At 44.0% G+C, this 23,514-nt stretch overlaps 1 protein-coding gene across 1 annotated transcript; it reads right to left on the minus strand.

The window, feature by feature from the left end:
- Positions 1-1,243: 1,243 nt before the first annotated feature.
- On the minus strand, positions 1,244-21,593 carry LOC129397457 (uncharacterized). Its single transcript, XM_055110604.1, has 6 exons — positions 21,421-21,593; positions 20,287-20,353; positions 12,297-12,401; positions 9,388-9,605; positions 4,547-4,669; positions 1,244-1,685 (listed from the first exon to the last, which is right to left on the minus strand). The coding sequence occupies exons 4-6, from the start codon at positions 9,513-9,515 to the stop codon at positions 1,244-1,246; spliced, it is 693 nt and encodes a 230-aa protein (XP_054966579.1). The 5' UTR covers positions 9,516-9,605; positions 12,297-12,401; positions 20,287-20,353; positions 21,421-21,593.
- Positions 21,594-23,514: the final 1,921 nt, after the last annotated feature.

Here is a 23,514-nt window from a genome sequence, read left to right on the forward strand (position 1 = left end):
GCAATTTAATTTCATGGAATCACAAGATGTTAGAGCTGGGAGTCACCTAGCATCTAAAGCCTCATTATTCTTGCATCTAAACCTATCTTTTCCTTTTTCCATCTACAGTGGGAGAGGTGCCCCTGCTTCTGTCTAAGCGAATCCTTCTCCTTGCACTGTGGATCCCACCTGCCATTATTCCCTCTCTTTCCCACACTGGCACCACTGCGCGCCTCTCTCCATCAGTATTTAAATAAGCTCATACGCTCAGCTGTCTCTTAACTTCTCAGTCAAGCTTCTTTCTTTCTTTTTTTTTTTTTTTGAGACAGATTCTTGGTCTGTCGCCCAGGCTGGAGTGCAGTGGTGCAATGTCGGCTCACTGCAACCTCCCCCTCCTGGATTAAAGTGGTTCTCCTGCCTCAGCCTCCCAAGTAGCTGGGACTACAGGTGCCCGCCACCATGCCCAGCTAATTTTTTTGTATTTTTAGTAGAGATGAGGTTTCACCATGTTGGCCAGGCTGCTCTTGGACTCCTGACCTTGTGATCTACCCGCCTCGGCCTCCCAAAGTGCTGGGGTTACAGGCATAAGCCACCACGTCCGGCCTCAGTCAAGCTTCTCTGAGATTTGCCTGTAAACTTTGAGGGGCAAATGGGAGAGCTCTGGGTATTTAGGACAAGCCTATGTTTAGGGGAGCCTGGGTTGCTTGGAGGAGGAAGAGTGAGTGACACAGAAGTTGGTTGAGAAATGAAGGAGGGAAAGTGGAAGGTTCCTGTGGACAATCTACTGTCTTCCTAATTTTACCTAAAACCAATACTAAGTTTTCACAACAATTAATAAATTATATTGGGTTTGGGTACCTGCTCTGAGTATGCTAGCTAAGTCCTGTGGGAGATACAGCCCAGTACCTACAACATAACTGCCTTTGATATGTTCACAGCTGCATCTGGATACTCAGTTACAGTGTCAGCACAGGGCAGTGCATGATTAAGGCTAAACGAATGGTACAGGTTAGTGGTTCCCAAACAAGAAGCATCAGCGAGAGTCATTTGGGAACTTGTTAGCAAGGTAAATTCTCAGGCCGTGGCCCAGACCTACTGAATCAGAAACTCTGAGAGTCCTGGAAACCTGTGTTTTCAAATGCCCCCTGAGTGATTCTGATGCATGCTAGGGTTTGAGAACTGCTGGTACAGGCAATAAGAACCACTGTAGGCTGGAGTTTCGGGTCAGACTTATAGGGCATTTGGCACTTAAATTTGATTCTGATCAGTGGAGTAGAGCAAAGGGTAGAGAGTGATCAAGAAAGAGTAAATCAGATGAACAAATGTATAGATATTGGGTTGCATAAGCTAGAGAAAAGGTGGAGGGAGGGTGCTGAGTGGGGCAGAAAGAGGAGCGGCCTGGCCTGGTTGACGTGGAGATGCCTGCAGAGGATGATGGTGAGGGCAGGAAGCCTTGACTACTAGCTATCATCTGGGGAAATAGAAACCTCTTCTGTGTCTCTCTATAGAGAAGGCTCCACCTACCACATCTAAGTTCTTTCTTTCCTTTACCTTCACAGGCATTCTCTTCCAGTCTCTCATCTCCAGAGGTGAGGATCACCCCTCTCCTTTGACGTTCACAGCTCTGATCCAGGATGGCATTTCTTTTCCTGCCTCCCCCGTCGGTACTTCCTCCTTCTTCCTCTGAATCCACCCCCTCACTACTGCTGCAGATGAAAAATTATAAACCACTCTTGAAAAACTGTTCCTAGAGAGGCTACACGATTTGAACAAGTTCCTATCCAAAGCGTCAGGGGAGCGACACCTGCCTCTTAAATTCTGACAGCGTATACCAGGGATTCATTAGGCAGGAACAGAGGATGGTTTTTGGAGCGGGCTTTCTACTGTGCCTCTACAGTTAAGTTACACAGGGACCTTGCAGAAGGCTCAATGTGTTATGATTGGAAGCAGCTCTCTGTGGGAAATCCCTTCCAAAGCCCAGAGGAATCCTTTAAGGTGGTGCAGACTTGTTTCCCAGTGGGATCTTCTCTGAAGACAGAGCCTCCAAATGCACGTTTAGGCTCTGATGTTTAGAGCACCTTATTCCCGAGAGGCAGCCTGGTGTTGTGGGATGTGCAGCAGGTGATGAATGTACTGGAAGAAGGGATTATTTTTTCTCCTAAAGGTTTTTATTGGAAGACCAAGGTGTTAAGCCTGAGCTCTTCTATTTGCTAGCCAGATGATTTTGCCTCATTGAGCTAACTTCTCTTGGTTGCCCTATCTGTAAAATGGGGCTAGTAAGGCCAACTTGCAGAGGCACTGTGAGGATCAAATGAGCGGTCAAAGTGCACTGTAAGTTACGCAGTCCTGCACAACACTGCCGTTACTGCAATAGTCTCTAAGTTGGTCTGCCTGTTCCCCTGTCCTCTCCCTCCTCCATTAGACCTTGTCCAGTGCTGTGAACTGGTTTTCCCAAAATATGATTTTAATTAAATGGCAGGGTAATATTCAAGATATTATTAATATTTCCCACCTCTGCTTCATCTCCCAACATTCCTTTTCATCTTTCATCCTATATCCATCAGGTAATATGAGGGACAAAGCAAAGAGACAAGTGCTTGTGAATACAGGGGTTCCAGCCCTTCACCACTTCCAGACCAGGAAAGATCTTGCAACCCTCACGAGGAGCTGTGGCTGGGGCCCTTGTGGAGCAGACCTACAGGATGAGGATGTCCCAGGGGCACGAGGGGGAAAGTGGTCAAGGACCAGCTCCCTTCCCCAGTGCCCGCTAAGCCCCCCAGAACCTGGTCTTCACCCTGAGCATGGGGGACTGGACCATCCTTACTGAGGTGTTGCTTTCACCAGAGACTGGAGGGAAGGTTGGAAATAAAGTTCCATGTCAGTTCTTGGATATTTTAGTTTGAGGCTTGACATTTGAAAGGCTGTTACTGACCATGTTGCTTCTGTAATCAAAAGGCCTTAGCAACTCCTTACAGTCTTCAAATTCAAGTCCATATGTTATCCTGTCATCTTAGCTTCCTACAGCCTAATCAGCCCTCCCTGCCCCAGCCAATCCATCAGATTTCCCAGTCTCTTCTTCCAGCCCTTTCCTGGCTCCGAAGCTCCAGCTGGGTCTATCCCACTCCCCACTAGGATCTCTGCCATGGAGTCCCACAGCTTCCTCAACTCATTATCTCCTCACCTCCTTTACTTCCTATAGTTCCTCTCACTGATAACAGCCTCACAAGAGACACACTTAGAGGAGCAGAACCTGGGAGTCATTCCAGTCCTCCCTCCACATTTCTCCCTACATCTAATCAATCCTAACATCCGGTAGAGCCTACTTACTCAATATTTCTGGATTCTGTTTCTTTCTCTGTATTCTCACCCCTACTGTTTTAGTTCTGGCCTCATTATTTTTCATTCTGACTTCGGCTCCTGCCTCTTTCCTTACCATCTCCTTGCCTCCCTCCTCCACGCTGCAGAGGTAGCAGAGTATAAGGGTTAAGAGTTTGGCCCAGGAGACAGAGCATCTTTCTGCTCCTTACTACTCAACTGACTTGGGGCAACAGTGCATGCATCTCTCTGGAGATGATAGACATTATTGTGAGGCTCGATGTTTAAATCATAGTTGGCCCTAAATAGTGTAAATAATGTAAGACAATGTTATTATTTATTATCTTTCTAAAATGCAAATGTAATATGTCCTTTCATATGAAATCTTTCAGTGATTGCCCTGTCCTCTGAATAAAGCCCAAATTTCACAGAATGTACTCAACGTGCCTTTATGATCTGATCTCTACCCGTCTAACTACCTCATTTCCCATCACTCTCCAGTGGCCTTTGTACCCCTTCCTCCAATGTGCATCCTAAAGGGCCTTTGCAGCCCTTTGTGCTTGCAGCGCCATGGCTCCCTCCTCACCCACTGAGCCCCCAGCTCATTCCCGGGGAGAACCTTCTGCATGCAACTTTACACCTACCTTGGCTGATACACTTATCACACTGTAATAGACGTTTTTCTTTATGAGTTTGCCTCCCCCATTAAACTACAAACTGTTGGAGGGAAAGAATGATGATGTGTTCATCTTTCAAGCACATAACAAATATTTCAAAAAAAAAAGTTTGTTCAGTGCATTGATGAATCAATAATATAACAGCCATATTCATCCCTGCTTCTGTGAACTTCCTCCTAGTGTCTTCTTGCTTGGGATGCCATCTTTCACTCCCATCTGTTTAGCTAATACCACACCTTCAAGGTCTGAATCAAGTCCCACCACCCTCAAAAAGCCGTACCAGACTACTCAACCAGGCAACTCTGATAATGCTCACCCCAAGCAAGCTCTGTGGCCTCATAAAGCATGATTACATTCTGCCCTGTATTGGAGCTATTCTCATACAGATTGACACCAACATCAATGAAGCATAGGTTCCTCGAGGGAAGGGAACCCATCCCAAGCTCCCTGTTTCTTATGGCCTTCGGTGCAGTGGGTGCTTAGTGTCTTTTAGATAATGAGTCAGTAAATGAATATATGTGAGCATGAACAAATGAATTGAGGTCTCCCTTGTCTTAACTTACTGTAGCAGTTACCTGTTTTGCACACTTTGAGATGCGATCATATATGATCTTGCTTTATGATTTAACATATTCTCTCTGCAAGAGTTAGGGCTGCCGTGTACGGTTTTTCTTTTTCCCACAACCCCAGTGACAGGGCTGAAAAAAAAATAGAAGTTTTGTAACTACTTCTTGAGGAATTGAACCAGCTCCCTGACTAGAAATGGAAATAAACTGTAAAGAAAAAGAAATTGGTCTGGTATATTACAACAAGTTCCACTCAGTGTATGTGCTTCTGCAAGGCACTGTTTTTCTCCTGTTCAAGTCTGTTTCTCTAGCCTGCAGCTAAACATTACAATCAACTCAGCTCCCACTACTCTCATCCTATTCAGTGCCAATAGCAGTTTTCCTGAGGATCTTTCTTCAGTTAAAGCCTGCAATTGCCTGCTCCTATTCTAAGTTGATCCTGAGGACAAACTTTTGGCTTTATCATCAACTGTCAGACCTAGTAAGATCAGAATAATTTTTTTTTTTCATTGACAACAACAACAGCCAGCACTTAGTGAGAGCTTACAATGTGGCAGGTGATGAGCTAACTGCTTAAAAATATTTAATAACAATGCCTGTTTACATTTTATTATAAGAGACTTGAGGCCGGATGCAGTGGCTCACGTGTGTAATCCCAGCACTTTGGGAAGCCGAGGGGGGAAGATCACTTGAGGTCAGGAGTTTGAAACTAGCCTGGCCAACATGGTGAAACCCCGTCTCTATTAAAAATACAAAAATTAGCCAGGCATGGTGGCACATGCCTGTAGTCCCAGCTACTCGGGAGCCTGAGGCACGAGAATCGCTTGAACCCAGGAGGTGGAGGTTGCAGTGAGCCGAGATCACACCACTGCACTCCAGCCTAGAGGGAGGTGGCTGAGCAAGACTATGTCTCAAAGAGAGAGAGAGAGAGAGAGAGAGAGCGAGAGAGAGAGAGGGAGAGAGATTGAGACTTGAATAGTTCAGAAGTATATAGAAAAAAACATGAAATTCTCACCATTTGTTCTGGATTTAGTCAATTAACCCTTATAACAATAGTGAACTGACATATAGTCAGGCACTATTTTATGCATTTCACATACATTAACTTGTTTTAAGCCCCACAAAAGGTTAACTTATTTTAACCCCACAAAAAGGTTAACTTGTTTTAACCTTTTGAGGTAGGTGTTCTGTTATCAACCCCATTTCACAGACAAGGAAACTGAGGCACAGAGAGGCATAGAAAGATTCACTAACCTGCCAAAGTGGCAGCGATGGAAGCCACTGAGCCCAGATTCAAATCCAGGGAGTCTGGCTCCAGCATCCATGTTCCTTATCATGATTTTACTTCCTTTGGAGTGGTAATAAGGTTATTCTAATTTTATAGATTTATTTATTCATTCAGCAAATATGTATTGCCAGGTGCAATACGAGGCTCTAGGGCTCTTGTAGAGAATAAGGCAGACTTCATGGAGCTCCTATTCTAGATAAGGAAACACTGGCCCTGGAAGTTAAGTATTTGTTGAGCAACGGTTATTTAGCCTATAAACAGCTCTGGGACCCTTGGGTCTGACTCTCAGGCTAATGGTCTTAATCCTAGGCCGTACTGCTTCCCTGAAGAGAGTCCCATATTACAGGTCCGGGAAGACTTTGTAAGGATTCCTGCAGGTGGGCAGGCCGTGGTGACCTGAAGCGCGCCACAGCAATGACCAATGTCATTCTCTCACCTTTCCTTCTCTGCTGTCCCCTCTCCCTTCTTCTCCTTATCACTTTCATGTGCCTTCAAGTGTACAAGGGTAGAATCTGACAGGGGCACTCAGGGCCAGAGAGATTGCTGCGAAGAAAAAGCCCACCCCCACCGCTCTCTCCAAGCATTGCCTCAGCCATCTTTAAACTACCTGCACTTTTAAAAATGTTGCCAGAAAAAAACTATTTAACAATCCTTTCTTCACGCTCTCCAATTATCTTTCTCCTCTTACCTCCCCACAAAATTCAAGGCCTTCTACAATCCTTGTAAGAGGAAAGTTCTGTCCTGCCCCAGTCTCTCATATCATGTCCTCCTCTGGACTGAGTGGGCACCCTTGTACTTCCTGCCTTTTCGAGAAGGTAAGTTGCCCTGCTTCTCTAAGGGTGCAGCCTAGAGCTGTTTTTCAAACTCATATCCCTTTGGTTGCTTATCTTATTTTACTTTTTTTTTTTTTTTTTTTTTTGAGACAGGATCTTGCTCTGTCACTCAGGCTGTAATGCAACTTGTAGTTCACTGTAACCATGAATTTCTGGCCTCAAGCAATCCTCCTGCTTCAAGTGACCCTCCCACTTCAGCCTCCCAGAGTGCTGGGATTACAGGCATGGGCCACCATGCCCTGCCCTTTGGTTGCTTTAGATCCTCTCCAAGTTCTTGTTATCACACTTCACTTGTGAGGCATAAAACTCAGCATGGTCTATGTTCGGAAAGAGTCAGGACTATTACTAAGATCAGGCCAACTTCTGAGCAGGGCTTCTGGTGAATACACTCTGGGGCTGGGTGGGCTGGTGGTTCTGGGAAGATCCCAGCCCAGTGCTGAGGTCTGAGAACTTAAAGAGGTGGTAGGGATGGGAGTCCCACAAAGGATGTTTCAGGGAGGCTGAGGGTCAGCTTCCTCCCTCCCTGCAGTCCTGGGCCTGGGAATGCAAGAACCCTTTTCAAACTTTCACAGATGTCTGAAGGAACTGGGGAAGGAGAGGAGGGCTTGGCTATGTCACTCTCAGTGAAATGTTCCCTACCACATGGGTGTGAGGCTTCCCATCACTCAGGCTTCAGGGAGCTCTCTAAAGACCCCTGGTGGCTCTAAGTGAAGTCCCCATAGGATTGATCAAATGCGGGAGCCAGTTGTGGGTTTGGGAGGTGTAGTAAAGAGAATCTGCACCTTCTCCCTGTGCCATATTGCTTGGCTTTCTCCTATCTCTGGAACAGCTACTTTTCAGGGATATAGGGAAAAAGCAACAAGCCCATTTTTAACTTTACTCCATGTTCCTCCCAAAAAAGGGCTTGTACAGGTGGTTGAATTGGGGGAGTTACGCTAAGAAGTAGGATTGGGACATTTGGGGTCTGTGAAGGCTGAAAGAAGGAAGAAGGAGAAGCCAATCCATGGTTACTTTATCGGATCGTCACTGTGGGCAACCAGAGCTCAATCCTACTTAGAAGGCTATGAAGCCCCTGTAGAATGCATCTCAGACTTGGCAGCCTGCAGGGTGGAAGAGGGAAGTATTAATCTACCAGTGTCTGCTCCCATTGATCCAGTATTGTCCTTTGGGTGATAACTTCCCCATACTCTCAGGTTTGCATGTGTATCAGAATGGCCAAGCAGGTTCTTGCAGGCAGATGTGGCAAAGAAACCGGGAACAGAAGGTGAACACTGCTCTCTGCATCCAAAGACACGGTGTGGCCAGGTTTCACTTGCTCACAGCTGGTTGCTACAGCAATGGCTGAAACAATAAGGTGGGCCCAAAGGAGGTATGTGGGGCACTGGATTCAGGGGATGAATCCTCTTTCCACCTCCCTCCACCTTCAGATTCAGATCCTGCCAATTCGTCAAAGACTAACTCAGTCCCCTCCTGAGAAGTTCTTCTAAAGGAATCTGACCATAGCCAACTTTTCCCTTTAAACTCTCAGAGCAGTCACTACATAGAACTTATTTTTGCTTGATCTGTATAATATACTACAATCATTTCACTCCTTGGGTAATAACTTATGGTCAGAGATTTCATGAACCCCAACCCCAGGACCTTGTACAGCAGTGGATGCAAAACAGGCCTGTCAGTGTTCATTGCATTGAATGGTATAACAGTTATAGATAATAAGAGCTCCGCACTTTTTAAGCATTTGCTTCCTTGTCAGCACCATAGGCTAAGTTATAGGAATGGAAGAAGAGAACCTGAGCGAAGGTTTTATTTGGGGCTCTGGATTTTAAATTTAACCTCCAGAACCATGACACTTTCCTACTCCTCAAGGTCTTCAAGTTATCTCTGCAGCCTTCTGTTTGAAGACATTGGTGGTGCTGGACTGGCCTTTCCAGCTGGTCATTTCTTCCCAGCCCTTTTTCTCACTTCAGCCTGGCACACCCCCTCCTCATGATGCCTTCCTGGGTCAGATCCACTCAAGTCACTGAATTCAACTCCACATGTATCAACCCAGAGCCTTATGTGGCTAAGTCCAATGATGCACTATCCCTTCTCCTGGGCAAAAATAAAAGCAATAAGATTTTCTTCCCAATGTCCCTCTAGAATTAGTAATGAACTTGCCCTGCTCTATCCAAATCCTTTTGCCATTCTCTGATGTTGACTCATAGGCAAAATGAGTGATTAGGGCAGTGGCCTGTATCAGCGGAACTAAGCTTACTGCCATCTTGAGACAAAGGTAACTGGTCTTTTGGGATTTGAACCAATGACCTGGACCTCATTGGCACAATGCTTTAGCTGACACAGACTAGCCCATCATCTACTTTTTGTTATCTATTCTAAAGAAGGGGTGCACTGGACATGAATAATAGAAGCCGTAGGTAATTCAACTCAACGAAAAGCTAATGAGGGCATATGGTAAGCCAGGCCTTGTGTTACACAGCAAGGTACTCTGAAAAGACCTTCATATTTGGCATCGGAGATCCTGGGTTTGAATCACGGCTCTACCATTTGTTGGCTACGTGATCTTAGGTGAGTCACTTGACTGCTAGGTGTCTCAGTTTTCTCATGGGTGGGATTTTATTGAGGATCAGATGAGATACAATATGTGAAAGCACTTCTAAACAGTTGAGTGTGAGATATTGTTAGTTTTTATGTAAAGAACAGGACCTGATCTCTACCTTTAAGGCTTTTACCTTTTGTCTGAGTCTGATAGGATTGGATTTCTTCCAGAGAGAAAATTTCCTTGAGGAATAAGCTCAGGGCTCCAGTCCACTCGAGTAGAAGGGAACCTTCTTGTGGGAAGAAGTCGTCTTCCCTCCATGTGGTCCAACTTCCCAATCAGGGAGGAGGCTGCTGGTGTCCATCCATCTGAGCAGGTGGCAGCTGACTGCCATAGGTAAGGGCACACAGCCTGGAATATGCATTCATGGATTACAGAGAATTCACAGATCTCTCTGGGTAGACCCCCCAGGTAGGATATATGTAGATATTTTGGAGCAAATTGTTCTAGACAAATGGTTTAAAAATCAAATTTTCCAGGCTGGGCGTGGTGGCTCATGCCTGTAATCCCAGCACTTTGGGAGGCCAAGGTGAGAGGATCACCTGAGGTTGGGAGTTCGAGACCAGCCTGACCAACAAGAAGAAACCCTGTCTCTCCTAAAAATACAAAGTTAGCCGGGCCTGGTGGTGCATGCCTGTAATCCCAGCTACTGGGGAGGCTGAGGCAGGAGAATTATTTGAACCCGGGAGGCTGAGGTTGCAGTGAGCTGAGATGACACCATTGCACTCCAGCCTGGGCAACAAGAGCGAAACTCTGTCTCAAAAAAAAAAAAACTAAAAAAAAAAAAAAAATCGGCCGGGCGTGGTGGCTCATGCCTGTAATCCCAGCACTTTGGGAGGCTGAGGCAGGCAGATCACAAGGTCAGGAGATTGAGACCATCCTGGCTAACATGGTGAAACCCCATCTCTACAAAAAATACAAAAAAAGTTAGCTGGGCTTGGTGGCGGTCGCCTGTAGTCCCAGCTACTCGGGAGGCTGAGGCAGGAGAATGGCGTGAACCTGGGAGGCAGAGTTTGCAGTGAGCCGAGATCGTGCCACTGCACTCCAGTCTGGGCGACAGAGCAAGACTCCATCAAAAAAAAAAGAAAAAAAAATCAAATTTTCTCCTAATTGACAGAAACCTTCTCCCCATAAGTCCCACTCAATTTGAGGAGATGTGTACATTTTGACCGGTAACCAGTCAGACCTTAAACAACTAATTAAGTTGTAGAAATATTAATGGCCGTGCTCATGTTTGTCTAGAACTTAATGAAGCACATGAGGTGAGAAACTAGAACTAAACGAAGCACATGAGGTGAGAAACTAGAGTTACCCAAGTTTGGAAATCTTATAAAGTGGTTAGTGTTCAGGAAAGGTGGAAGAAAATTGAGAGGCTTTAAAAAAAATCAAGATTGGGAATATTAGAGAATCTAATCCACTAGAAAAATCATTCAGCTGGGAATAAATGAGAAATAGATGAATGAAAAAATTCTCTCATTTCTTTCTTTGGCATGTATTGAGTATGATGTGGTAGGACATGTTCTAGCAGCTGGGGTATGTAGTAGACCCCTGTTGTCTGGTGGAGCACGCATCCCCCAGTTACTAAGGACTCACAGCTGCACCCTTCTCTGGAGCCCTGAAGCAGGGAAGCACTCCCCCCAGCTATGCCTGGGAGATTATGCTGCCTTCATCCCCCACACACACACTCTAGGAGCAGCTTGCAGCCAATGCCCAGTTGTTGGGGATGGGGGTAAAAGCACAGTCCCCTTGTCTCAAGTGGGCTGACTCTGTGATGTTATTCAAGCTCCAAAGTGCCCCCTGGAATCAGGCTGAGGCTAGACCCACAGCTTGACTGATCTCCCCAGCCCTATCCAGTTTCCCTCACTCATATGAATTTCATCCTCAATAAATCACTTGAGTAAGAAGAATTCTCATCTCAGGGTCTGCTTCTAAGGAACCCAGGTTAAGACAATGGGCAATGCTGAATAAATCAGAAGTAGTCTCCCTCTGGGAACTTGTACTGGGGTAGGATACAGACAAATACGCAAGCATTTATAATGTAGAGTCACAATGGTAGCTTCAGAAGATTCACGGTGCTCTGGGAACAGGAATGGTCACAGAGTGTTTCTTTAGAGTTGAACATTTCTGAGCTGAGAACTGAAGTATAACTAGGAGCTGGCTGGGTAAAGAGGTGGGGGAAATAAAGAATTTCTCAAGCAGAGGAAAAAGAAGATATTGAGGATGAATGGAAAATACTGCAATATATGCCCCCCAAATCATAAATGGTTCAGTATGACTGAAGCCAAGGGTGACAGTAGCAAGAAAAGACACCAGATACAGATTATGAAGGGCATAGTGAGATATTAACACATTTCTATTGTATCCCTGGGCAAAGGAAAAATAATGAAGAATTTTAAGTGGAGGACACATGATAAGGAGAGGTGAAGCCAGCTGGACTTCCTGTGTCGAGTGGGGGACTTGGAGAAATTTTCTGTCTAGCTAGAGGATTGTAAACACACCAATCAGCACTCTGTAAAAATGGACCAATCAGCACTCTGTAAAATGGACCAATCAGCTCTCTGTAAAATGGACCAATCAGCACTCTGTAAAATGGACCAATCAGCTCTCTGTAAAATGGACCAATCAGCAGGATGTGGGCGGGGCAAATAAGGGAATAAAAGCTGGCCACGCGGAGCACTCGGGCCCCTACTGCAACCCGCTGCCGTCGGGTTTGCTGCTGTGGAAGCATTGTTCTTTCACTCTCGTAATAAGTCTTGCTGCTGCTCACTCTTTGGGTCCGCGCTGTCTCTGTGAGCTGCAACACTCACCGCGAGGTTCTGTGCCTTCGTTTTTGAAGTCAGGGAGACCACGAACCCACCGGGAGGAACAAAGAACTGTGATGCGCCACCTTTAAGAGTTATAACACTCACCGCCAGGGTCTGCGGCTTCATTCCTGGAGTCAGTGAGACCGCGAACCCACCAGAAGGAAGAAACTCCGGACACATCTGAACATCTGAAGGAACAAACTCCGGACACACCATCTTTAAGAACTGTAACACTCACCGGGAGTCTCCGTGGCTTTGTTCTTGAAGACAGCGAGATCGAGAACCCACCAGAAGGAATAAATTCCGGACACAGTAAGAGTTCTAGTTTTAAAAAATCTCTGGGCTGTAGAATGGAAAAAAAAAGACTTAGAAGGCAAAGCTGATAGTAGGGATACAACACCAGTTAATATTTCAGTTGTTATATTATAGGTAAGGGCTAGAGTATTGGCATTGGAGAGACAGGGACTAAATTCTCAGCTCCAACACTTACCAGCTTGGGTAAGTTATTTATTCTCTTTAAATTTCAATTTCCTTAATGGTAAAATGGGGCTACAGTAATAACCAGAGCAGATATGCACATTCAAGGATCTAATGTATGAAAAGGGTTTTATCATTTTTGCAACAGTTGGCACCCTGGAAGCACCATCAAAATGATCTGTTATTATCTATGTGATCTTAACTTGGGCAACAGTAGTGGAAATGGAAAGACAGATCGTTGGTGCTGTGGCACACACCTGTAGCTCCAGCTTTTCAGGAGGCTGAGATGGGGATCACTTAAGTCTAGCTTGGGCAACATAGCAAGACTCCATCTCTAAAAAAAGTGTAGATGGATAAAAAAATGGTAGGAGGTGGAATTAAAGGGTTGGATGTGGAAGTGGAAATGAAAGAAAGTGAGGTGTCAAGGGTTTCTGGCTTGGGCAGCAGGTAGGTTGCAGCATCTTTTCTTGAGATAGGACTTGAGGAGGAGGTAAATATTCTGAATGGAAGCTGTAGAACTGGATGTGCTGCTTTTGAAGAGCCTATGAGATACGCAAAGTGGAATTGTCTGGAAAGTAGTTGTACACGAGAGGCTGAAGTTGAGGAGAGAGATCTGGGTAGAACATACATAGGTAAGGTAGAGAGAAGAACTCAGACAGTGTGTACTGAGAATAGAGAAGAGGGCGAGGCACCGCACTGGACCTGGGAGACAAAGGTGAGAAGACAAGACACCCACTCTCAGGAAATTCAGTCTGGTTGGGGAAGCAGATAATTAAACAGATAATTAGAATACAGTGGAATACGCCCTATAGGTTGTTTTGGACCAAACCTGTGGGGTGGATCCCAGCAGTTGAAGGAACTGAATGAAGATAGAACAAGGACTCTAAAGGTCAGAGCTAAAATTGGAAATACTCAACAGGGTGGGGATGGGGCAAGGAAGGAAAGGGTGGTGGAACAACTTGGAAAAGATTTTGAATGCTCTTAAACCAGAGACAAAGTAATTGACTGGAACATCGCAGCGTTAGGAAGAATGTTAGTGCTCTTGGATTCCATGCTTCTCAGACCGTGCTATCTTGGAATCCTCACAGTTCTGAGGGGCCCCTATAATTAGAGGCCACCATAGTGGAGGAGTTGAAACCAAGCAGACACCCTACTAAACCAGAGTTGTTGTCTTGTTTTGCACATTAAAACTGTGTACAAGCTTTGTTTTGAAAAAAAAAAAAGTAGTTATGCCTGAAAAAGAATCGAAAACTACCAACTTAATTAATGTACAGATAAAGAATAAGAGGCCCAGAGAAGCTAAGTCACATGCTTAAAATCAAATCATACAGCTAATTAGGGATCAAGTTGGGCCTAGAACCTAAATTTTTTGTTCTCAGGCTGGTGTTCTTTCTTGCCATGTCTGAGACCTCATACTTCTAATTTGCCTAGTCCATATTCATTTGTATCTTCAGATTTTTCTGAACTGTAGTAAAAGAGATGTGTATTTGAAACATCATGAGAACAAGGCGTGGGAGGGATCTTACAGAGCAGCAATTAAAATCATTGCTGGCATGTGGTCTTTCACAATAAAATTCTCCCCTTCCTTTTGATTCCTCTAGGCAACAGCACAAAGTTAAACCAGGAAGTCCCTCTGCCTTGCTAGGGATCCAGGTTTGCCTTCCTGTTGAGGTATCCCATTTCATTACAGTTGACCTAAGTTTGAACAAACACTGCCACCTGATGCATGAAAGCTCTACTGTGACCTACGTTAAAAGGTAATTTAAAAAAAAAACGAAACGTAGAATCATGACTCATATAGATTGAACATGAACATGTGTTAGAGATTTTATTTAACTCAATCTATGAGAGAACTAGGCAGATATTATAACTGGATCAAAAGAGAATACAAAGAACATGTATAGATCAAGAATATTGAATGCACAAAAAAAGGGCAAAACTGACTGCTTCCACAGAGGGAGTGGGAATCAATTGAACCTCTACCAGAAAGGACAAAACTTGAATGTTTACAGAGAATAATTATTTTGCAATGCTATCAGCTAGCTACAGTTTACAAAGTTGTGAAATAGCTCCCATAGAATCCAAATGAGATAAAAGATAGCAGAAGGGTGTGTGATGGACAACACATAGTTTTCCAAATATGTGCAGACATTTTCCTTACAACTATTAGAAAAGCAGAAGTATCTTTTACAATAAAACATGGGCATCCCAGGTTCCTTTTTCTGTTTTATATACATGCAAAAATATACAAGTGTGTATGTGCATATGTATTTGCACATGCTTTTTAAAATAAAAATTTCACAAAAAAGAACTTAATCCTGTATTCATGCAATGTACCCTGATACTTTTTATTCTATTCTTTGTTAATGCTGGTATCCACACAAATTAATTTCGTGACTCCTTAATGGGTTACTACCCACGAATGGGTCAAGGATTCACAGTTTGTAAACAGGGGACTAGATCAGTGCTCCTCAAACTGTCTGTTGTGAAGCACCAGTTTTTAAATATTTGACAGTTTTCAGTCCTTCACATACTGACTGATGCTTTTGTAAAACACAATAAAAATAAATTATTAGAAAAATGAAGTGAAAAAAACTCCCATAGACTTATGAAATGCAAGCTCAACTTTTTATTAGATTTAACAGACATAAAATTGGATGCTGGGGCAAGGTCAAATTCCTATTTAAAGATTTCCAAATGCATATTTTGTTTCTATGCTTTGTTTCTGCACACTGGAACAGTGGTGGATTCCACTGGTCCTTGGACCACACTTTGAGTAGCACTGACTAAGTGACCAGCTCTGACAGTATGGTGATTTTTTGTTTTCCAGGAGCTGACACTCCCTCAGGCTACCTTAGTCAGTGGGGGCTTATTGCAGCATACCTGTGGCGATGAGAGAGAGAGGCACATCACAGGAGCATCTGGCACCAGTGGCATCCTGGTGAGTGAAATGTCATATGGACACTGGAAGGATCTAACACTGAGGTGGCCCTTCATCTCTGTGCTGTTCACCACGAGCATGCCTGGGCTGCTGTCCTGTGTTCTTCCTGATGTTTCTCATGATACTGATTGATTGTTTTTTGGAATTTCCCAGTTCATATTCCCAAGAGAACCCATTGCCCTATTTAATCATCACTTCTGTTGCTGCAGAACTTTGTGCAGTACTGGGGTTGCTTGCTGCCTTAATGTCAGGGGTTGGCCAGGCATCCAGTCAAAGGGCAGAGTAGGCTCTTGTGGTATCGAAATGGCCACCCTCCTTCAAGGAGCAGCAGATCCTCTTCCTCAGCACAGAAGGCAATGGTGAGGAAGAGGCTAATTTTCCTTTGAAGAGGATTTTGAGAAAAGGTTGGCCCATCTAATATATTTTACAATTCTCTGTTCCCAAACCCTGAATAATCCTTGGAGGTCACTCACTGTGCAGGAGGCTGAAGAAGGGTAACACTGTCAAAACTGCAGACACAGACCCTTCTGGCTCCACCTCTATCCTACCCTAGAGCTAGATTAAAGAGAGACTCTGGAGAACTTACTCATACCCAGTGGGGTACTTCTACATTTCTCTGAAGTCAGGAGACACTTTCCCTTTGTGAATATTTATACTTCTGAAGACATTTGCAAATCTTTAAACTCTTGGTTAAAGAATAGTTTATACTGTCCCCCTATAATTCAGAAAAGCATAACTTCAAAAGAATGATGACAAACTTGGCCGGGCGTGGTGGCTGATGCCTGTAATCCCAGCACTTTGGGAGGCCGAGGCGGGCGGATCACCTGAGGTCAGGAGTTTGAGATTAGCCTACCCAACATGGCGAAACCTCGTCTCTACTAAACATATAAAAAATTAGCCAGGCATGGTGGCGGGCACCTGTAATCCCAGCTACTGGGGAGGCTGTGGCAGGAGAATCACTTGAACCTGGGAGGTGGAGCTTGCAGTTAGCCGAGATAACGCCACTGCACTCCAGCCTGGGCGACAAGAGTGAAACTCCGTCTCAAAAAAAAAAAAAAAAAAAGACAAACTCAATGAAACACATAGAACAATCAAGGTGTACAGAGATGTAGACAGTGGTAGTGAACAATTCTCTACCCAAAGCTGAAGGAGAGTCATTGCCCACCATAAGTCAATCCAAATCTGAGAAAATTACAACTTAACCCCTTTACTTCAAGGGTTGCCCATGAATAGTCATAGCTAGTTATGTCAAATCCTTAAATGCTGGAGTCTGTGTTTACATCTTTACCCATATCCTTTCATCTATTTCATTTCATACCAAAATGAACAGACCCATTACATGTTTAGATTTTCTAGGCTTGTCCACATCTCCCATATATAAGATGTAATGTGTATAAAGTGCTTAATACAATGTCTGCTGCATAGTAAGCACTCCATAAATGTTAACTCTGACATACATATATATTAAATCTATACTAGCTAGATTGCTTGAATTATTTTTTGTGCATGTGGCTGTATTGATGCCTGCTTAGGTAATAGCCATCTTCATTATTCAATATGATTCTGGTTTCCTCTGAAGTTTAGTGAGGTGTGGTTTTTCTGTGATGTTCTCCTCCACTACTTTTCAAGCTCATCTTGGAAGGTCTTTTACAACCTCGATAACGCCTTGCAGTTATTAGTACCAAGAATGCTCTGTACACTGTGGGCACCCAGCACATGCTGCTGGCTGGCTGGCTGATTTACTATGCCTCCCCCTTGCCCATTATAAGCTTTCATCACTGCAAATGTAAGAACCTTCTTTTCTACATCTCCTGCCATCCAGAACAGTCTTCATAGATCTCCCTGCCTCATTGACTCATCACCTCATTTCACCCTTTCTTCCTTTTTCTGGACCTTCTAACTTTGTTTTTCTCCCCAGATTACCATTTTTTTTTTCACTCAGCATGCGCACATTATCTAGTTTTGGAAAATACTTCCTATTTGCTCCTATATCTTAATTTGGCTGTCCCCATTTCTATGCTGCCTACTAGTATAAATGAGACAATAGCTCAAAGAACAATTTGTAAAAAATGAAAAACTCTGTGCAGACTTTCAGGGAAATTAAACACATACTTTAGACCAGGAGCTCAATCTATGGGTAAGAAAGCTTCCTTAGCTGTCTTCTCTATGAAGCTGTAATTGGGTGAATGTTTTTAAAGGAACTCTCTGAATATGAAAGGGGGTTGGGGTGGGATGAAGCCTTGGCCATCTGGATGAGAAAGATTCAGATGCTGAAACAGATCTCTGGAGTTAATGAATTTCACAGTCCTTTGCCCTTACTTTGCTTGTCTCAGTCTAGAAACAGACACCTGGTGTAAGCTTGTTAAATGGCAGGAATAAGTAAGAAGTGAAAAAGAGCTAAAGCAAACTTCTTTGCAAACTGCTCTCCTTGTGAAACTAAGCAGGTAGTTCTATGAGTGACGGTAACTCACATAGCCTCTTGGCTTTGTGTTGAACATAGCACCAAAGTTCACAAGCATTTACACACCTGCAGTTTTTTTTCTTTTTTTGTAGATCAGGTCTGGCCTAATTATAGGATTTCATTGTATTTTTATACATATAATAATCTAGTTTCCCCTGTAAATGATTCATTTACAATTCAATTAAACAGCCAAGGAGAACCAAATGTTAAAATAAACATGTTTTCAAATAAGATACAATGTGTGTAATTAGAACACATACCCCTATCTTAGTGTTTGATTTGCATGATAATACAAAATAGGTCATTTGAGGCTATGCCAAATATCAGGGATTAGATGACCTTTAAGTTCCTGTCAAGCTGGAGAGTCTATGATTTTGTGATCTGAATGAAAAATGAAAAATGTAGTGCATCATCCAAATGTTTACAAGAATCCAGCTGTTTGATGTCAGGTAGACGAAACACCCAGACAACTGACAGAGATGCTTCATTTTCATCCAGATGTTTTTGCATTGCATTGATTTAGCCTGACACACAGCAAAGTTAAGTCACTTACTCAAGATTTCTGACAAAACCTTCTGAATATACTGGCAATAAAGTTGTTGAGAGATTTGCCATTTTAGTATCAGTGGCACGAATGTTTTGCTACTGCCCCATCGACAGCTTCTGAATCCATAAGATTTGAAAATAGTCAATTCAGTTGTCTCCACTCTGCAGCTCTGTGCTCTCCTCACTGTCTCCATCCCCCACACCCCCAAAGGTCTATCTTAACCTGAGCTCTGACCCATGACAAAGTGGTCTCCTCGATCACAGGGCTGTGTATGTGGCCTTTGTCATGGAAGCTGCTTCTGTTCACAGTGATCACTGTATCTTGGGGACATTGCTGTCTGGGCCAAGGGCTGGCCAAATCAGAATTTCTGGCCATCCTAAAGGTTGATTGCAGCAGGCAGTCATAGCCACCATTCATCCTCCCATTATCATGGTCAATAATACCACTCATCTAGGCTTGGCTGTGATTCAGGGACCTGGCTGAGGTGACTGATGCTGACCAAAAGTCATTTTTTTTTTTTTTTTTGGGATGGAGTCTCGCTCTGTCACCCAGGCTGGAGTGCAGTGGTATGATCTCGGCTCACTGCAAGCTCCGCCTCCCGGGTTCACACCATTCTCCTGCCTCAGCCTCCCGACTAGCTGGGACTACAGGCACCCGCCACCACGCGAGGCTAATTTTTTGTATTTTTAGTAGAGACGGGGTTTCACTGTGTTAGCCAGGATGGTTTTGATCTCCTGACCTCGTGATCCACCTGCCTCGGCCTCCCAAAGTGCTGGGATTACAGGCATGAGCCACTGCACCCGGCCCTAACCAAAAGTCTTATCCACACACCTGTAAATCTAAACACTGACCTTGGGTTTGCAGCTGTAGCTACTATATGGAGAGCCATATGTGGTTTGCACATCAGTCTCTTTGACTCAGCTTCTTGTGGTTGCCTTGACTCCCATTGAATCCCCCAGTGCCTGATTGCTGCCCATCCCAGGCCCATCTGGTAAACCTCATGCTCCAAATGTTGCAAGCTTGACCACTTAGTTTGAAATTGTGCTTCAAAGGCATCTTCCTGTGTGATCCTTCCCGGCTTCTTTTCCCCAGGCACCCTGCAGCCTCACTTTCTTTATCACTGCCTCTTTCTGGCTCTCTGCACAGGCGCCATTGCTGCCAGTCAAGCCCTGCCTGAATCTGCATAGTATGGCCTTGCGTGCCCAGAGGGCTTTTGCTCAACCAAATCCCCTATGCGACCTTGAGCAAATCACAACACTTCCCTGGGCCCCACTGTCCTAATCTTAACATGAGAATGTTGGACTAAATCAGGTCTGAGGTCCCCTCCAGTTCTAAAATTGTATTATCTCTCTAATACTGTGAGACTGGCTGCCTTCCAAGGTGCCACTGCTCATCATTCTGTCTAGTTGTTATGCAAGGATTTCGGGAGGAAGAAAACATAAGGCTCCAGGAGTAATATCTTGAAAAATTATGAAATATGTCTGCTACCTTTCTCATCTTCATGAGCCCCTTGTTTTACTTTTGTGTTGAATTTAAAACTCAGAGACTTAAACTCACACATTATGACAGTTCTGTCACTTCCTTAAATTACGCAGTAAAAACACACAAAGGTGCAGGTAAGTTTAGCACCTTGAGTGTTTTGTAAGCAATGCTGTGTTGGGCTGAGGATGAGGGTGTGTGGTAGAAAGAGGTGCTGCAACAGAAGCCAGAAGGGAAGAAGAGCCTATAGGGGAGAGAGACATTAAGGGCCTGAGGGAAGGGAAGGTGCCTGAGCTCAGGGACTGTAAAGGAGGACTGTTCACCTTGAATGTCCAATCAGCACTTTCTCTGGAATTTAGATAATGTTAATTCCACGTGTGAACATATTGCCTAAAAAAAAGAAAATAAATTTAGCGTATAAACAGTCCTTGGATGCTTCCAGTGGTTAGATTTTTCAGATAAACAATCTCCTATGGTATTAAGAGCTTGTCCTTCTCTGGCAAGGATGGTCCAGGACAGATAACGTTGAGTGCTTTCCTCTAACATATTTATATTGGTTACATCAGGTTAATGAACACCCAAGGCATTTTTCAAGAAGTCACAAAGGGGGTGAGTCTGAGGAGCAGGTGTTGAAGTAGAAAGGAAGGCCCGTCTACACACTCTCTTTATGTGAGTGAATCAGAGGTTTTTGCTGTTGCAATTGTGGTTGTTTTTATAAGTTGAAACCACTAGCTGATACAGTGATTGACTTTCCCAAATATCCCTGGTGATGATTAAAAAAAAAAAAATCACTGAGATTATCCCCGATTTGGGCCTCTAAACTCAGGGATGGTTCAGGATAAGCAACCCTGTATCCAAGTGTGTCTTAGGTGATGCTGGTTGAGAATGGGACACCCATTCTCTGGGAGCCAGCCAGAGAAGTTACCCTGCTGTTGGAGAGACGGGCTATCACTGAGGAAACAGTGCATCACCAGGGAGGATCGAATTCATGCTCCTCCTCCCCCAACAACTCTCGTACCCTCACAGATACTCCTTGTTTCTCCTTGTCTCCCTTTCCTCATACCCACATCAACCTCCCTCACTCAGTAATCAACTCATTGAGGGTTTGCTTTAAAAATGTATCAACATACTAATCTTCTCCAAATTAGCTTCTCTATGGCCAGGAGAACCTTAGGTTAGGATGTCCTTCTCTCGTAAAGTTTCTGTAGCAAGTGAAAGCAAGAGGGACCATTGGGGTGGTAGGGCAAGACACTAATCCTCAGTGAAAAGTCTAATCCTCAGTCACTAAGTGTCCTGGCAGATTAGAGGGTAAAGTGAGTGGGGAGAATCAGCTTAAAGAACCAAATTGGATTGGGCCAGAGCAGAGGTATAGGTATGGAAGAGTGGTTTTGTCAGTAGCTGCTGATAGAGCCAAGTTCAGCATGGAACTGACAGAGATGATATGGAAGACAACTTACCTAAGTAGCTCCTGGATCAGAAAGAAGCCTCAAAGTGAGAGAACCTGGGGCGAATCTCAGCTGGAGTCCCCTTATGGGACTTTGATACATCAAGATCTCTTGGCTATTGAGGAGATAGTGGGTCCAGAAAGGGGATGAAGAATCTGGAAAAGTGTGGGAGATCAACCATGCATAATTCTTTTTATCACTATGGAGTTTGTTCTAGAATTTTACAGTTTACAAAGTATAATCACACATAATATCTCATAATTTCCACAGTTACCTAATGTTACTGAGAAGTGGTTTTAGCTAACTCTATTTTATAATTCATTCATTTGCTCAACATATTTTGAGAGCCTTTTATGCACAAGGCACTGTGCTGGATACTGGAGATACTACAATAGACAAGACTATATCAACAGTTGAAAAGTAATTGCCATTGACAGGATTATGCTTCGGTAAGGGTAGCTGGGCACAGCCAGCAGGAAGATCTGAGGTGGTCTAGGCAAGTATTTTCAAAAGAAGCGACATTTAAGATGAGACCTAGTAAAGATGAGCTTAGGTGAGGGGTAAGAGATGGAAGCATGTTACAGCTAGAGGTACAATTTATTGCAGACCCAGACACGAGAAGGTCAGAGAAAGTCAGAGAAAGCAAGCAAGTGAATTTGCCTTACTCTAGGACCCACACTTTGGTGACCACAGCTGGATGAAGAATGTCAGGGGATGAATCGGAAGAAATGAAACTGGAAAGAGGAAGGAACCGAGTCTTGAAGGGTCTTGGAAGCCATGTTAAGAAGGATGAATGAGAGGTAAAGAAGACGACATTGAGCTTTCTCACTTGGGCAGTTGGCAGATGGCAGTTGGTGGATGGCAGTTGGTGGATGACTTTACTGAGGTAGGAAGCCTGAGAGGAAAAGCAGGTTTTGAGGGAGAGATGACTAATGCAGTTCAAGACATGTCATGTCGGAAACATCATGTATCACACTGTCCAGTAAGTAGTTGAAGACAAAGATCTGGATCTCAGGAGAGGAGCATGGGCTGAAGATGGCAATATGGAACTATTGCCACATGGTTGGTTATTAAAGACAAAGAAGTAGCTGAGATTGCCAGGGAGAGTAGACAGAGGAGAAACAGGCCCAGGATAGAGCTCTAAGGAACTTCAAAAGTAAAAAGAAGAGAAGGAGAACCCATAAAGGAGTTGAAGAAGCATGTTGTTCTGTTGAGAGAGTATATTCTGGCCATATGTCTCTGGGCAAGTTAGGTCACCTCTCTGAGCCATGGTCTTTTTATCTCTAACAAGGACAGTAATAGCACCTACCTTATGGAGCAGTACCTAGAAAGTTTATCGCAATTCTGGCACATAGTAAGCATCAATTAAGGTTAGCTCATGTTTTAGTAAGAAGAATGATAACAATGAAAAAAACCAAGTAGAGAACTCAGAAGAACATGAGATGAAGGTGATGGCATGAGGGAAGAGTGTTGAGACAAGAAAAAACTGGTCAATAAGGACAAATGGGCCAGGTGAAGTGGGTCACGCCTGTAATCCCAGCACTTTGGGAGACTTGAGATGGCAGGATCTCTTGAGCCCAGGAGTTCAAGGCCAGCCTGGGCAACAAAGTGAGACCTTGTCTCTGCAAAAAATAAATATATAAATAAAGACAAATGTGCTGAGGTCAAAATAAAAAGGCTGAAAACAGTCTATTGGATTTGGCTGTAGGTAGGACATTGATGATCTTTGCAAGGTATGTTTCAGGAGCATGGTCTGAGATGAGGAAGACCTGGAGATAGTAATTTTGGGCGAAATGGATTTTCAGACGAGTTCGGTAGTTAGGCTGAGGTCACACAGCCAGTAAACTCTATTGTCACATAGTGACCCGAACTCAGATTGTCAGACTCCAAATTTTGTTTTCTTTCCACCTATAGGACCCAAGGAAGATAATTTAACAAATAAACATAACTCCATGATTTCTGCTTAGTTAACTGAGGAGAGGAAGGAATGAAAAAAATAAAAATAGAAAGAAAGGATGGGGTATGGGGAGATAGGAATATATAGCAAGGCACAGAATTTGTCAGGAAGGGTAATTAGGCAGACCCATTCCCAGGAACGGGAGGAAG

This window comes from Pan paniscus, chromosome 1 (genome assembly GCF_029289425.2).
Source record: "Pan paniscus chromosome 1, NHGRI_mPanPan1-v2.0_pri, whole genome shotgun sequence".
Taxonomy (NCBI): domain Eukaryota; kingdom Metazoa; phylum Chordata; class Mammalia; order Primates; family Hominidae; genus Pan; species Pan paniscus.